At 40.4% G+C, this 16,894-nt stretch overlaps 1 protein-coding gene across 9 annotated transcripts in view; it reads left to right on the forward strand.

The window, feature by feature from the left end:
- Nucleotides 1-5,537: 5,537 nt before the first annotated feature.
- LARP1B (La ribonucleoprotein 1B) overlaps nucleotides 5,538-16,894 on the forward strand; it is an 84,627-nt gene continuing 73,270 nt past the window's right edge. For 6 of the 9 annotated variants that reach the window (XR_003550161.1, XM_006153148.3, XM_006153149.3 and 3 more), the window contains exons 1-4: nucleotides 5,540-5,598; nucleotides 6,273-6,332; nucleotides 10,082-10,253; nucleotides 13,062-13,202. Coding sequence is in view for 7 of the 9 variants with exons in the window: in XM_006153148.3 (XP_006153210.1) it covers nucleotides 6,291-6,332; nucleotides 10,082-10,253; nucleotides 13,062-13,202 (355 nt within the window). In the remaining 2 variants the exon portion in view is untranslated. Of the gene's footprint in view, nucleotides 5,599-6,272; nucleotides 6,333-10,081; nucleotides 10,254-13,061; nucleotides 13,203-16,894 lie in introns of all 9 variants that reach the window. The other 3 variants (XM_006153147.3, XM_027773690.1, XM_014589585.2) reach the window with 3 other exon arrangements.

Below are 16,894 nucleotides of genomic sequence, written 5' to 3' on the forward strand. Positions count from 1 at the left end.
TCTGTCTCTCTCTCTCTGGCGAGCGCACACGCCCTATAGCAACCCCCCCCCAAACAAAATGGAGATAATTGGATTACATAAGTGTATATAAATTGAGAGTCACTAGTAGCTTAAATGTGTTTATGTTTCATCTGTTTCAATATACTTTTTTTTTTTGGAGAGGTTTTTGCTATAGGGCGCGTGCACTCGCCAGAAAGACAGAAAGTGAGAAGTCACCCCCCAGGGGGGATAACCTCACCACAATTCCTTCTCTTCCCGGGATTTTGGCCACGCATGCACATGCACCCGGCATGAGGTTAAACCACCAGGTCTGGGACTCAAACCTCGGCTGACTACGTGGGAGTTCAGCGACATAGCCATTACATCATCTGCTCGTCCCAATATATACTTTATTCATTTAAACATCCTTTTTTTTCTTTTAAAGAATTATTTATTTGATTCCATTTGTTATGTTTTCTAATATGACCAGACAAAGAGAGAAAGGGAAACTGAGAAAGCAAGTTGCCAGGTCTGGGACTTGAACCACGGTCAGCCGTGTGGGAATCCAGCACCTTTAACCACCATACCACCCGCCTGCCCCAATTTAAACATCTTAATTTAAAATTTTTCTAGGTTAACTTGTTTTTTCGTCTTGGGTTTTTCTCAAATGAAATGCAGGACAATTTCTTCCATTTTAGTTAAAATATGAGAAAATGAACATTTCTCTTAAGATTGTTTTCCCTGTAATTTGTACAATAATTTAAACTTATATTAAAAACTGGGTGGATTTCTTTCCATGTACGTTCAGATTTACCTTATTTCTAGAAGTTCTATTGGGTTACTGGAAAAGTCATGACATATTTTTGCATAGAAAAACATGTCTTAGGGTCAGCACATGGCGTGGCAGTTACTTTGTTGGACCCCCACAACAGCCAACTGCAGTTCAAATCCCAGATCCTGGCTTAAAAATCACTCCAGGTGCCTGAACATGCATGCCCAAAACCCCAGAGGAGAATGGAGAAGAGATCACAGCAGTGTGGCTATCCGGCCATCCCCATGGGTGATTTCTCACTTTCCCTATCTCTGCCTCTCTCTCTCCCCAGTGCACGCACCCCAAGGCACAAACCTCTTAAAAAAAAAAAAAAAAAAGTCATGACTTTCCTGATGACCTAATAGAAAAAGTACATCATGACTTTTCTAATGTAGTACTTTATTATTTATTATTTATTTAACTTTTTCATTTTTTTTTTTTTTTTTTAGTTTTACTATACGGAGTGTGTGCTTGTCAGGTGAAAGAGAAAGAGAGGGAAAATGAGAAATCACCCCATAGGGGGGTGCTATCCTTTCTCCTCTTGGGATTTTGGGCACTCATACACAACACATGTTCTCAGTTTGTTTTTCAGGCTTTCAGGTTTGAAACTCAAACCACACAGTGAGCTATGTGGGATGCAGCTGTCTTAATACCCACACCACCTGATGGCTCAATTTTTTAAAAAATAATTACTTTTCTCTAACTTTATTTTTTTTATTTTAATTTGACCAGAGAGGGGACAGAATGAGAGGGGGGAAGTGAGAAAGCAAGCCTCCAGGTCTGGGATTTGAATCATGGTCAGCAATGTGAGAGTCCAGTGCCCTTAACCACCATGCCACCTGCTGGTCCCCCAATCCTCCCCACAGCGATTTTTGCAACAGAGCATGTGTGCTCACTGGAGACAGAAAGAGACAGAAACAGAAAGTGAGAAATCAGCTCAAGGGGTCATAGCCACGCCCCAGTCCCTTTTCCTTCATTCTCCTCTGGATCTTGGGAATTCATGCATAAGTGCCCAAAGTGAGCTTCAGCTTCCCAGGTTCAGGAATTGAACTCTTTTTTTTTTTTTTTTTGGTGGGTTTTTTCACTATAGGGCGCGTGCGCTTGCCAGACAGACAGAGAGAGACATAGAGACAGAAAGCAAGAAATCACCCCCCGGGGGGATGGCCACGCCACAATCCCTTCTCCATTCTCCTCTCGGGATCTTGGGCACACACACACACACACACACACACACACACACACATGCGCGCGCGCCCAGCGTGAGTTTTGAGCCACCGGGTCCGGGACACGAACCGCGGTTGACTACGTGGGAGTCCAGCGACATAGCCATTACACTAACTGCTGGTTCCCAGGACTTGAACTCTTAATGTAATCATTAGCGATCTGCTGTTCCCGCTGTTATTTTGTATTGTACATATTTTAGCAATCCCATATTAGTAAATGTAGAGGTTATTTAAATACAGTTATCAGCAAAGTTCCAGTAAACATTCTATGTAGACATCTTTATGTCTTGTCTTGATTCCCAGATAATTTCCTGGAAATAGAATAATTTATTAAAAATTATATACATTTCGAATTACAGATTACTCTGCAAAGTTGATGCCACTTCATATTCTTACCAACATGAGAGAAAAGGGCCTTTTCTTTACAGGCTGAATATAGGCACTTGGCATTGTCTTTTTTTGTCAATATGATAGTTCAAAATGTTCTTTTGATTTAGTTTACTTTTTTTTGAGAGAGGTTTTTGCTATAGGGCACGTGCACTCGCCAGAAAGACAGAGAGACAGAATTGAGAATCACCCCCCAGGGGGAATGGCCATGCTGCAGTCCCTTCTCCTCTCGGGATCTTGGGCATAGGCGCGTGCGCACACACATGCACCCGGGTGAGTTTAAGTCACTGGGTCCTAACGGCGGTTGACTACATAGGAGTGCAGTGACATAGCCATTACGCCAACCGCTGGTCCCTGATTTAGTTTACATTCTTTTATTAGTTCCATTGAGTGTCATTTTGCTTTGGATATTTGTAATTTTTAATTATCCTTTATTCATATTTACTTACTTTTAAGGAATTATTTAAATTTATTTATTCATTTTAATTTGTCCAGAAAGGGACAGACAGAGTGAGTGGGGGATGGGGGGGGTGGGCAAGAGGGAAAGTGAGAAAGTAAACTGCGGGGTCTGGAACTTGAACTATGGTTGGCCATATGGGAGTCCAGCATCCTTAACCACCACGTCACCTGCTGGCCCCTGTTTATTTATTTTTAAAAGCTCAGTATTACCCTTTTAACTGAAAAATATTATTGTGTCATGGGAAAAGTCATGTATTTTTCAATATTTTTCTATGCAAAATGCATCATGACTTTTTTCTTTTTAACAATTATTTTATTTAACTTTATTTATTTATTTATTTTAATTTGCCCAGAGAGGGACAGAGGAGGTGGGAGTGAGAACGTAAATCACCAGGTGTGCGTCTCAAACCACGGTTGGCCATGTGGGAGTCCAGCATCCCAACCACCATGCCACCTGTCAGCTCCGCATCATGGCTTTTCCCGTGACCCAGTAGATTGCTGGTCATCTAAAGAAGCAGCACAAAATACCTTTTTTTTTTTTTTTTTTTTTTAAAGAGAACATCTTGCTATAGGGTGTGTGCTCACTAGAGAGACAGAGATAGAAAGATGGCAAGACATCACTCCCTGGGGGTGATTTCGCTCCACAATCTCTTCTCTTTCATTCTCCTCCCGGGATTTGGGGCATGCATGCACATGAGCCCATTGTGAATTTCAGTCCTCTGGGAATGGGTCAGCCATGTGGGAGTTCAGCAACATAACTAACTACTAGGCCATCTGCTGGTCCCACGAAATACCTTTTTATGTTGAACTTGAGGTTAGACAAACTAATTCACTCAGTTGGTGTTGCACAACAACTCCTTTTACCTCTTTGTTGCGGAGTCTGCCCCTGTGAGGTTGATAGCATGAAGGAGCAGCCTCAGATGCTTACTGTTTATGGACTGCTGGCTACCAAAGAAAAGGTACTGGCTTTGCAAATTCCTTTTTCTAAACTTACTTTTTTAAGTTACCTGTTTCTTCCATGAGATAGAGAGGCACCCCAATAGGGTTGTTATGCCAGGATCAGTCCCTCAGTCTCAGCTGGCCTGGATTACTGAGGTGCCTGGGCCAAGAGTGCTTAGGGAGGTCCCAGGACCAAAGCTAGGAGCTTTCCTCTGCAGGTCCAGTAGTGTTACAACTGTGCCACCACCTGGCCCTGCCTAAACTCATTAATCTAGAAACAGTTCTCTTTCCATGGGAGAAGTTGGGACAAGGAAATAGGGGTATCCAGGGGAAATCTTCCACATGGAAAAATAAATTGTAACAACTACTTAGTAATCCATATTCAGAAATCACCCTTTCCCAAAGTGCCCAACCATATCGGGCAAATAGTCTGTGATGAGATTAAATTATGGTAGTAGCCAAATAAACATAAAATCCCAGTTAGGATGTATAAGTGAAGATACTCTATTAATTAAATGTCAGCAATAGGGACCAGCAGATGGCGAAATGGTTTTGTCACTGGACTGCCATGTAGTAGACTGTGGTTCAAGTCCTGGACACAGCTGCTCAACTCATGCTGGGTGCGTGTGTGTGCATGACCAAAATCCTGAGAGGAGAATGGACTAGAAGGGATTATAGCATGGCCATTCCCCTTCGTTAATTTCTTGCTTTCTGTCTGTCTCTCCAGCGAGTGTATGCACCTTATACCAAAATTCTCTTGAAAAACAAAAAAAGTCAACATTATCAATGCTCCGAAGTTTTCTTTTTTATTTATTTATTGATTTTTTAGGTTTTTGCTATAGGGTATGTACAGGGCATGTGCTCTAGCTGGAGAGAGACAGGGAGAAGGAAAGTGAGAAATCAGCCCTCAGGGGATGGCGATAGCACACCCTCTTCTCCAGTTTCTTCTCAGGATTTTGGGCACACATGCACACGTACCTGGTGTGATTCTCAAGGTGTCGTGTCCAGGACTCATACCACTAAGTTGGCCATGTGAGATTTGCTTGCCCTTGTTTAATTAGAAAAAAAATTCATAGAGGCTGCATGTGCTCATCAAAGGGAGAGGTGGTGAGTGAGAATGCATCCCCATGGGGGATGGTCATTTTGCAATCTCACCTCCATTTCTTTTGGGATTTTGGATTCATACATTCACATGCCCAGCATGTTTTTCAAGTTGCCAGATCTAGGACTTGAACCACGTGGTCAGTCATGTGGGATTGAGCCACCTTCACCACCACGCCATAAACTAGCCCATTTTCTTTTTTATGGCTTAAATCTAGATACAACCTATTAAGATTGTCAAATCTGTTTCCTAGGACAAATAGTATGAAGTTTTCTGACCTATTTTCTGGATTCTGCTTGGTAAATGTATAAAGAATTTATCCCATTAGAAACTGAGTTATTAGCTTTACAGTATTAAAACATGAATGATGTATTTGTTTCTCTTTTTGTATTATTGTTAATGAAAGGATTGGCCTGTTTAGTTCAGTGTAAGTGAACTTAATAGTTTCTGCTTCATGATCTGGACACTGAAGACCAGTTTGAATCTCTGTAGCTCATCTTTTTGCTAGGAATTTAAGTCTTAGAATTTTGGATTTATGTTGAATGATAATTACACTGATTTCTTGAAGATGGTATAATAGTTTTGTTAAGATATATTCAAAAAAGCAGTTGTGAAAATAACTCTATGTGTTTTCTTTAGAGCTCAGTTCCCCAAAAATTATAAAAGCAGGAAAACTGAAGACAAAGAAATCCAATAAGGTATGTCTTTACACGAAATAGTTATTAACTATTTTGATTTTTTTTTGTTAGAAACTCTTTTTAGATTACTACTATAATGTTTGCCAATTCTATTATTGATATTGGTTTAAAGTTAATATTCCAGGGAATTGTGGGTTTTATTCACATTTCCATATGCCTTAGCTATCATACATGTCTCAATGTAGTTAATATCATTAAATCATGTTAAAGTTTGATCATAAGGGAATAGCAGATGGCATAATGGTTACATAGCTGGACTCCCACTTAGTCAACTACAGTTTGAGTCCTAAACCTGGCAACTTCAAACTTCCTCTGGGCATGTGTGCATGCGTGCCCAAAATCCCAAGAGAAGAATGGAAGAGAAGGGAATGCGGTGTGGCCATCCCCTCTGGGGGGTGATTTCTCGCTTTCTGTCTCTCTGTCTCTCTCTGTCTCTGTGGTGAGCACAGGCACCCTATAGCAAAAATCTGGAAAAAAAAATTAAAAAAGAAATTTGATCATAAGATCCATTGTTCTGAAGTGTTTTTTTTTTTTTGGCTTGGAAAACATAGATTAATTTGGCAAATGACTGCAAACCTTTGGATTTTAAAAATTACTGTTACTTTTAGAAATTATTTTATTTAAAATTTCTAAGACTAATTTGCAGATATAACACTTATTTATTATTTTCTTAGGCTAGTGATTTCAGCGATATGGCAAATTGGCCAACACCAAGTGAATTAGTGAACACTGGAGTGAGTATTATTTTAAGGCTCTTTTTTCCCCCCCCAAAGGGAAATGTTTCATTTCAGTATACAGAGTTTATTTTACTTAAAAATCTAAGTAATTGTTGCCTTAGGGGACAGATTTAAAGACTTCATCAAGATTTCTGTTTAATTTGTAGTTACCCTTTGACACCGTCAGTTATATTGATAATGCACTTGTTGGCTTACACTTTACCCATGGGACTATATATTATTCCTTATATAAAAATCAGACCTGGGGGTGGTGTGGAGGGAATGGTGGTGGTGCTTATGCTAAGGAGAAAATGCCTTCCCTTCCATGGGGAATGGTCATGGCACAATCCCTTCTCCATTTCTCTTTTCAGGATTTTGGGCATGCACACACACACACACTGGGGTGTTTTCCAGTCTGTTGTGCCTGGCACTTGAACTCCGCAGCCAGCCATGTGAGATCTAGCTCACTAATCACCACACCACAGACAGGCCTGAATTTTCTTTGTTTTGTTTTGGTCTTTGGGTTTTTTGTTTTTTGTTTTTTTTTTCTAGTTTGGGCTATAGGATGCGTGTTCTCTACAGAGAGAGACAGGGAAAATGAAACATTTCCTGCTGCAAAACACGCTGCAAATCCCTTCTTCTCTAGTTAGTTTTCAGGGTTTTGGGCATGTCAGCACATGCACCTGGTATGACTTTCTATTTTTTAAAAAAATTACTTAATTTTATTCATTGTCATTATTATTATTATTACTATTATTATTATTGTTTTGAAGTTGACCAGAGAGAGACAGAGAGAAAGAAGCAAAGTGAGAAAGCAAGCTGCCTGGTCTGGGACTTGAACCATGGTCAGCCATGTGGGAGTCCGGCTGCCTTAACCACCATGCTACCTGCCAGCCCCCCTGGTATGACTTTCAAGCAGGCAGGTCTGGGACTCAGACCAGACCATGCAGTACACTCAGTGAGATCCAGTGCCTTAACCTCCATGCCACCTGTTGGCTGAATTTTTAACTGTGAAAAAAACCTCTGAAACAATTGCCTAAAATGTCCTATCAAGGGGCTTTTAAGAGAGAGACAGCGTAATATAGTTACCTAGTTATGTGTTTTCATTTGAGTCTATACCACTTGTTATTTGAAACTTGTGTAGTATTAGTGGTATGTCATTATATATTTAAACAACTGAGGCATAAATGACATATACAATATTCTGTACATACATAAAGTGTACAGTTGGGTAAGTTTTGACCTGTATATATACACGTGTAAAATCATCACTAGAGTCAAGATAATGAACTTAACCCTTGCCCCCCAGAATTTCCTTCTACTCCTTTGTAACACTCCTTGTTCAGTTCACCCCCACCTCCCCAGGCAACTGCTGGTAAGTTTTTGTCATCACAAAATAATTTGAATTTTCTGTGTAGAATCATGCAATAAGTACCCTTTTTTTCCTTGGTTTTCTTTTAGTATAATTATTTTGAGATTAATCTTTGTTCTGTGTCATCAGTATCAGTAGTTTCTTTCTTTTTTTTTTTTTTCCGAATAATGTTCCATTATACAGATATAACAGTTTATTTACTGACCTATTGTTGATGGCCATTTTGGTTGATTCCAGTTTTTGACTATTATATGTTAAACTGCTATATAAATATTCCTCTACAAAATTTCACATGAATCTAGGCTTTTTTTTTTTTTTTTGAGGGGGGTAAATATCTAGGACTAGAATGACTGGATCATGTTGCTTTTGTTTCACTTTTTTTTTTTAAGAGAGATTTTTGCTATAGTGTGCATGCTCTTACCAGAGAGACAGAAGACAGAAAGCGAGAAACCCCCAGAGGGGATGGCCACACCATAAATCCCTTCTCTCTCCTCCTTGGAATCTTGGGCACACACATACACACACTCGTGTATATGAGCCTAGCATGAGTCTTAAGTCGTTGGGTCTGGGACTTAAACCATGGTCGACTGTGTGGAAGTCCAGCAACATAACCATTACACCTTCTGCTGGTCCCTTGTTTCACTTTTAAGAAACTGCTATATTAAATTCCTAGGAGGAGTGTATGAAAATTCTATTTCACATCCTTGCTTTTTTATTATCTTTTTAATTTTAATTTTTCTTTTAGTTTTTTTGCCACAGAGCATGTGCATTCACTGGAGAGAGGGGGGAAAGTGAGAAATCACCTCCTTGGGACAGCAGGTGGCATGGTGGTTAAGGTGCTGGATCTCCCACACGGCCGACCATGGTTCGAGTCCCAGACCTGGTGGCTTGCTTTCTCACTTTCCCTCTCTCTCTCTGTCTCTCTGGTCAAATTTTAAAAAATAAAAATGAATGAGAAATCACCTCCTGGGAGGATGGCCATGCCTCATTTGCTTCTCTGTTCTACTCCTGGGATTTTATGTACTCATGCCTGGTGTGATTTTCAAGCTGCCAGACCCAGGACTCGGACCAAGATCAAGAGCAATTATATGAGAGTTCATCACCTTATCCATCATGCTATCTGCTGGCTCCCCTCACTAACAATGTGATTAGTTAAAACATTTTTTAGTCATTCAAATGAACGGATAATGATATTACAGTGTAGTTTTAAATTGCATTTCTCTGACTAATGCTGAGCATGTTTTCATGTATATATTTGTCATGAATTTATCTTATAAAATTCTTTTTTATTTTTTTTTATTTTTTTTTTGAGAGGTTTTCGCTATAGGGCGCATGCGCTTGCCAGAAAAACGGAGAGACATAGAGACAGAAAGCGAGAAATCACCCCCCAGGAGGGATGGTCACGCCGCAATCCCTTCTCCATTCTCCTCTCGGGATCTTGGGCACGCACGCACACGCATCTGGCATGAGTTTTAAGCCACCGGGTCCAGGACATGAACCGCGGTTAACTACGTGGGAGTCCAGCGACATAGGCATTACGCTAACTGCTGGTTCCCTTATCTTATAAAATTCTAAGAATTATTTTATTTTAGTATTTCCAGAAAGACAGAAAGAGAGAACGAGAGAGAGAAAGCTTCTATGTCTGGGACTTGAACCACCGTTGGCCATGTGGGAATCCAGCACCCTTAACCACTACGCCACCTCGGCCCCCATTAATTTATCTTTTAGATGAAATATCTGATCACTCTTTTTTTTAAAAAAAAAAGTATTTTAATTTTATTATTATTAAATGTTTGCTATAGGACTAAAAAACAGATAGAGGAAGGGAAAGCAAGAAAGCAAGCTGCCTGTCTGGACCTGAACCATGGTCAACCATGTGGGAATCGAGTGCCTTAACCACCATGCCGCCTGCTGGACCCAGTATCTGATCAACTCTTGCCCATTTCTTTAAAAATGGAGTTGGGGCCAGCACATGGCATAGTAGTTACGGTGCTGGATTCCCATATGGGCAACTGCAGTTTGAGTCTCTGATCTGAAGGCTTCCTTTCTCATTTTCCCTCACTCTCTGTCTCTTTGGTGAGTATGCGTGCCCTTTATCAAATTAAAATAAATAAGTAAATAAAAATTAAAATGAATAATTCTTAAAAATGGAGTTGTTTTCTTATTACTAAATATTGGATATAATATGTTTTAGATATGCCTTCTATCAAATAATTAGCATATATCTCCCATTTGCAGCTTGACTTTACATCTGTCTTTTGAAAAGTATTTTTTTATTCGATCAAAGTTATTTATTTTTTTTTGCAATATTTAAACAAGGTATAATGCAATTTTTTTTGGATATGTTAGTGAAATTATTCATGAAAATACTTAATTTAGATAACCTTTTTTGCAGTGTCAGAGTATCATCAGCCAAGGAAATAAGAAACCACAAAATAGGAAAAAAGAAGAGAAAGTTGAAAAGAGAAGTAACAGTGAAAGCAAAGAAAACCGCGAAACAAAATTAGATGGTCCTGGAGAAATCATCAGTGAGGATGAGGCTCAGACAAGTAATCAGCGAAAGAGAGGTGAGTTTGCATCTTCATTTAGATTTTAAGTTTTTGAAGAAAGTTGTAGTAAAGAAGAATGGTATTTAGTCAGTGTGTATTTTGTGTTTCTTTAGGATAAATCATCTTTACTGGTAACTGATTTGCTTTTGCAACATTCTGAACTACTAGGCTTTCCTTTTTGCATTTAAGGTGTATTTGTAAGAAAATGGAATGAAGTTCAGCTTATAGACACAGTTCTTGGAAAGTTATATGATAACTATTCTCTTTTTTCCCTTGTTTTTTAAATAATTATTTTATTCAAATTTATTTATTCACTCATTTTAAATTGACTAGAGAGGGACAGAGAGAGAGAGAGGGAAAGTGAAAAAGCAAGCCACCAGAAAGCCCAGCTCTCCTCAGTGTCCTCCCTCCGCTCCCTGGCAACCACCCTTCCACTTTCTCTCTCTCTCCCTCCCTCCCTCCCTCTCTCTCTTTCTTTCTTTCTTTCTTGAGAGATTTTTATTACAGGGCATGTGTGTTCGTCGGAGAGACAGGCAAAAAGCAAGAAATCACCCCCCAGAACAGAGGGCCATTCTGCAATTCCTTCCCCTCCATTCTCCTCTTAGGATGTTGAGCACGTATGTTTGTGTACCCGGTATGAGTTTTAAGCCACCTGGTCCAGGACTTGAACCATGGTCCACTCTGTAGGAGTCCAGCGACATAACTATTATGCTATCTGCTAGTCCTGATGATTATTCTTTTAAAATCTGCATTGAGTTTGCTTCCTGTTTCTAGAGAGAGCTGAGAAAATGAAATATTTCGTTTTTTCTAAAAGATAAGTGAACAGTTTTAGTCAGGTTTTTCCTTCATAATATTCCTCCATAAAAATTACACTTGAGGGGAACCAGCAGTTAGCGTAATGGCTATGTTGCTGGACTCCCACGTAGTCGACTGTGGTTCGCATCCCAGACTCGGTGGCTTAAAACTCACGCCGGGTGCGTGTGCGTGCATGCCCAATATCCCAAGAGGAGAATGGAGGAGAAGGGATTGCGGCGTGACCATCCCCCCTGGGGGGTGATTTCTTGCTTTCTGTCTGTCTCTCTCTGTCTGACGAACACACGCACCCTATAGCAAAAACTTCTCCAAAAAAAAAAAAAGGAAAAATAATTACACTTGAGGGCCAGCAGATGGTGTAGCCATTACATAGCTGGACTCCCGCATGACCAACCATGATTCAACTCACAGAAGCCAGTCATGAGTGTGTTTGTACCCAAAATCCTGAGAGGAGAAGAGATTGCAGCATGACCATTCCTCCTGGGGAGGGAATTCTTTTTGTCTCTCTTTGTCTCTTCGACAAACACATGTGTCCTAAGGCAAAAATCTCTTCAAAATAAAGAAAGCTATACTTGAAGGAAATAAACTTATCTTCACGTACTTTTCTGAATTTTTCATGTGTCTAGGGACAGGTTATGATTTGTCTGCTTTGTAAAAGCATGCATTCACTCAGTATTCTGAGCATAGGTAAAAGTGAATAAAACTTTAAACTCTCAGGTCAGTGGATGAAGCGACGTGAGCTTCGGAGAGACTGGCAGGAGATGGGTTTGGAGACATTGGCAAGGTGTACAGTATATGGGGTCTTGGTAACATGGAATTAAGATCTTATTTTGAGTGTCCTGGCGGAACACTGAAGCATTTCATCTATAGAGGTAATACGGCATGAGTGGGGACATTTAATGGTACAGTAGTTAACAGCCTCATTTAATTCTGGAACCGTCAATCTACCATATACCGAGCACTTGAATATTTTTCCTTTCTAATAGCCTATCCTAGGCTTAACAGGTGGCATGGAGGTAAAGGCAGTGGTTTCCCACATCGCCAATTCTATGGTTCAAGTCCTGGACCTACCTGATTGAAAATCACGCTAAGCATGTTTGTGCATGCATACTCAAAATCCCAAGAAGGGATTGTGGTGTGGCTTTCTCCCCAGGGGTTGATTTCTCTCTCGCTCTGTCTCTGGCAAGGGCATGTTCCCTATAGCAACAACTTGAGAGAAAAAAAAAAGAATTTAATTCGTATCTGCAGGGTTTATTAGGCTCACTTGTTACAGTGATTAAAAGCTAATTGCTCAAAAGTAGTGACTGAAGGATAATCAAGTGGCTATTTGAAAATTTTCTCTCTACACCTTCCCTTATTTTCTGTTCTTCCCCCCACCCCCTCCAGATTTTTACCATAGGGCGCCTGTACTTACCAGAAAGAAGACACAGGGAGAGAAAGTGAGAAAAATCATCCTCCAGGGTAGAGGGCCATGCCACAGTCACTTCTACATTCTCTCTTCAGGATTTTGGGCATGCATGCCTATACACTTGGCTTCTTCCCCGTCCCCCGCCCCCTCCCCAAACCACCGAGTCTGAGACTCTCAGTCAGCTATGCTGGATCCTGTGCCTTAACCACCACGCCACCTGCTGGCCCAGATATACCCCACTGTCAAGCTTAAGAATCAAGTGTAGGATAGGGATAGTATGTATAGGGACTATATTGAACAACTTATCTCTCAGAATAAAAAAGAAAAGCAAGTATTCTGTTGATTCTTCAGCAAAAATATTTCAATGATATTCTGTCATGGCTTTAAACTGGATTTTTGGAAACACTAATTTGCACAATTTTATCAAGGGCGTTATAGAGAAGGAGAACGGTTCTTTTGATATTTTGCAAATAATCCCTATAAGGACAAATTAAGTCTTTCACTTACTTAATTACAATTCAGAGTGACCTTAGAATTGCAAGACTTCAGTGAAAATTGTGCGTAGCCTTGATTTTTATTTTTATTTATTTATTTTTTTCCCCAAGCTAATAAGCACAAGTGGGTGCCACTCCACTTAGATGATGTAAGACCAGACAGTCAAGAAAGACCTGGATCCCGGAACAGCTCAAGATGTCAACCTGAAGCAAATAAATCAACACATAACAATAGGAGAAATGATACACGAAGTGAGTTATATTAAATGAGAAAGAGCTGAAGAAAGAGCTTATAACTTTAGTAACCGTGTGTAGTATAAGCCATTTGAAGTAAGTTAGACGTCCTGCCCTTTTTAATTGTAAATACCTTCAGAGTATATTTCAAAGAACAGGATAACCTTAGCATAGTTAAAAACTGTTAAACAGAACATTAATGTGACTGTCTGCAGGCAAACCTTCCCCACCAGTATCCTTTTTAGTTGTTTTGTTTGTTTATTTTCAAGGATCACACTGTGTTTAGTTTTTTCTCTTTACTCTTTATCTGTAATAGTTCTTTTGATTCTGTCTTTCATGATGTTAATTTTTTTAAAGTGTACACAGAATAATTATGTTGTAGATATTCCTTATTTCTGATGTTTCCTTACTACTGCATTTGGATCATTAATTTTGGGCAGTAATAGTACAAAAAAGATTTACGTTTTCTCAGTGCATCACATAGGAATGTGCATGAACTTCATTCGTTCCATTATTTATGATAAGTTAGATGACATGGTTGAGGTGTGGTATACTTTTTTCTTTTAAATTACTATTGTAAGACTATTATTTCCCCCTTTTTAAAGTTGATTTACTTCTTCCATGAGTGAGACAGATTGAGAGACAGATACCCACAATAGGATCTTTTTTTTTTTTTTTTTGAGAGGTTTTTGCTATAGGGCGCGTGTGCTCGCCAGCCAGACAGAGAGAGACTTAGAGACAGAAAGCGAGAAATCACCCCCCAGGGGGATGGTCATGCCGCAATCCCTTCTCCTCCATTCTCCTCTTGGGATCTTGGGCATGCATGCACACGTGCCCGGCGTGAGTTTTAAGCCACCGGGTCCAGGACGCGAACCGCAGTCGACTACATGGGAGTCCAGCGACATAGCCATTACGCTAACTGCTGGTTCCCCCCACAATAGGATTTTCATGCCATAATCCACCCCCAGTCTCAGCCAGGCCAGAGCACAGCCTATGTACGTGCTTGGCATGTGCATGGAGGCCTCAGGATGCAAACATGGGACCTGTCCATGTGGGTCTATCATTTAAAAATGTTGCATTACTGCTGAAAAACATTGGCCCCCTTTTTCCCCCTCTTTAGTTATTACATGTTGTGTAAGGTGCTTTGAGACAGTGGAAATCATAATTTCATCAGACTCTGCACACAAGCTTTGACTCCTATTGATGGTTCATTCTTACCTGATTCAGTTATAACTATAATGGCTGCAAATGCTGATTGTTTTTTCCTTACTTCTTCTGTATTTATTAGTTAGCATCCTTTTTATTTATTAATTTATTTTTGGTAATTTTTGCCAGAGCATGTGTGCATGCTTACCAGAGACAGAAAGCGAGAAAGCACCCATCAATGGACAATGGTCATATCAGGATCCATTTTTCTCCAGCTCTCCCTTTTTTCCAGGTTTTTGGTACCCATGCACATATGCTGGTGTGTTTCTCAAGCCGCCAGGTCCAGGACTTGAACTGTGTAGAGCTAGCCACGTTAGTCACCATGTTACAGGCTGGCCAATTCTTTTTTTTTAAGAGGTTTTTGCTGTAGGGCATGTGTGCTTGCCAGGAAGACAGAGAGAGACAGCGAGGCAGAAAGCGAGAAATCACCCCCCAGAGGGGATGGCCATGCCGCAATCACTTCTCCACTCTCCTCTTGGGATCTTGGACACACATGCACATGCACCAGACGTGAGTTTCACAGTCTGGGCCTGGGACTCGACCCACCGTTAACTACATGGTAGCCCAGCAACATAGCCATTAGGCCAACTGCTGGTCCCAAGGCTGACCCATTCTTCTATAGTGAATAACTTCTCGTTATTTTCAGTGTGGGCTTAATAGCTTCTTATTTACTCAATGGGTCTAATTTGTTACTATGACTGTTTACTTTGATGTTCAGTAGTCCCAGATTTGGCTAATGGGAGAGCCTCTCCTGAGGTCTGAGTCTTTTTATTATTTTTTTCCCTGTCATTGTGAGAAATCGTGTGTTCTCATAGGGTGAGGCAGGAAGGGAGGATGCAGGGCAGGAGAAAGAAGAAGCATCCCTCATGGAGCATGGTCACATTGGCCTTTTCATTTCTCTATCCTCTCAGGGTTTTGGTCACCAATGCATACCTGAAGTGTCTTTCAATCCAGTAGGCTAGGATTTGAACTGCGATTGGCCTTGTGGATTCTGACCTTCAGTGCACTGAGCTTAACTACTGCACTGTGGGGCCAACCCCTCTGTGTCTTTTTAAAAACCAGTGTTTTGATATATTAGGTGATCAGGCTTGTCGTGACATGTTTCCTATGTTTTTCTATGCAATGTGTGATGACTTTCCCAAAGACCCAATAAATAATACGTGAGTGCACTGATGTCACTTTAATGAACACCAACAGTAATCCGCTTTACGTCACCGTATAATAGATTTGCTTTTCCAGAATTTCATGTAAGTGGGGCTCTCCGGTACACATGATTACTCTTGTGTCCTTTCAGCTCCATGTTCTTCAGGTTTGTCCATGTAGTTTCTTGTACTGTTCGTTCCTACTTTTTTTTTTTTTTTTTAGAGTTTCTTGTCTTGGGGCATGTGTGCTCACCAGAGAGAGAAAGAGATAGAGAGAGAGAGAGAGAGAGATCACTTCCTGGGGGGATGGCCATGCCGTAGTTGGTCCTTTCTCTTCCATTTTCCTCCTGGGATCTGTTTTTTTTTTCTTTTTTTTTTTTAAGATTTGCTTATTTATTTTATTTGTTGTTGTTACTTTAATTTGACCAGAGAGAGTGGGGGGGGGGATGAGAAAGCAAGCAGCCAAGTCCAGGACTTGAACTACTGGGGTCATGAGTCTAGTACCCCAGATCCACGGCACCTGCCATCCCCTCCTCCTGGGATCTTTGGCTCACATGTACATGTGCCCGGTGTGAGTTTCAAGCCACTGGGTCTGGGAGTCCAGCAATGGAACCGGTACTCTATCTGTTGGCCCCAATATCTACCTTTTTATTGCCAGGTAGTGTTCCGTTGGATGAGTATATTCCTTCATCTATTCATCAGTTGATGGATTACTGACTTCTAGTTTTTGGCTACTATAAATATTGTTGCCATAAACATTCATGTACAAGTTTGTATGGACATGTTTGTTTTTCAAGTGAATGCCTGTGAATGTATTGCTAGGTCATACAGATATATATATATACACATACATATACATATATATATACACACACACATACATACATACATACACACACACATATATATGTGAACATTCTAAGAAACTGCCAGATTACTAGGACCTTTTCACATTCTCATCAGTTTTCTTTCTTTGCTGTTCATTAGGTCATACGTCATATGGAGTCTCTCCTATTTCCAATGAAGCTGATTGCTTTATCTTGGTGTTCTTCATCATGTTTCTTTATCTTCTCTATCTGTAGCTGGTTTTAAGAACTAGAGAGCTGATTGGGGCTGGCAGGTGGTGTGGTGGTCCAGGGCACTGGACTCCCATGGCTGACCATGGTTCACGTCTCAGACCTGGCGGCTTGCTTTCTTACTTTCCCTCTCTCTCTCTCCCTCTCTCCCTCTCTGGTATGTATGTTTGTATGTATGCATAAATAGATAAATAAATCTTAAAGAACTGGAGAGCTGATTAAATTCAGCTTCATATTTTCCGGCAGGAATACCTTGTTGTGTGTATGTTTCCTAGTGTATCTCAGC

Source organism: Tupaia chinensis, unplaced genomic scaffold, assembly GCF_000334495.1.
Source record: "Tupaia chinensis unplaced genomic scaffold, TupChi_1.0 Scaffold000362_1, whole genome shotgun sequence".
Lineage (NCBI taxonomy): Eukaryota > Metazoa > Chordata > Mammalia > Scandentia > Tupaiidae > Tupaia > Tupaia belangeri.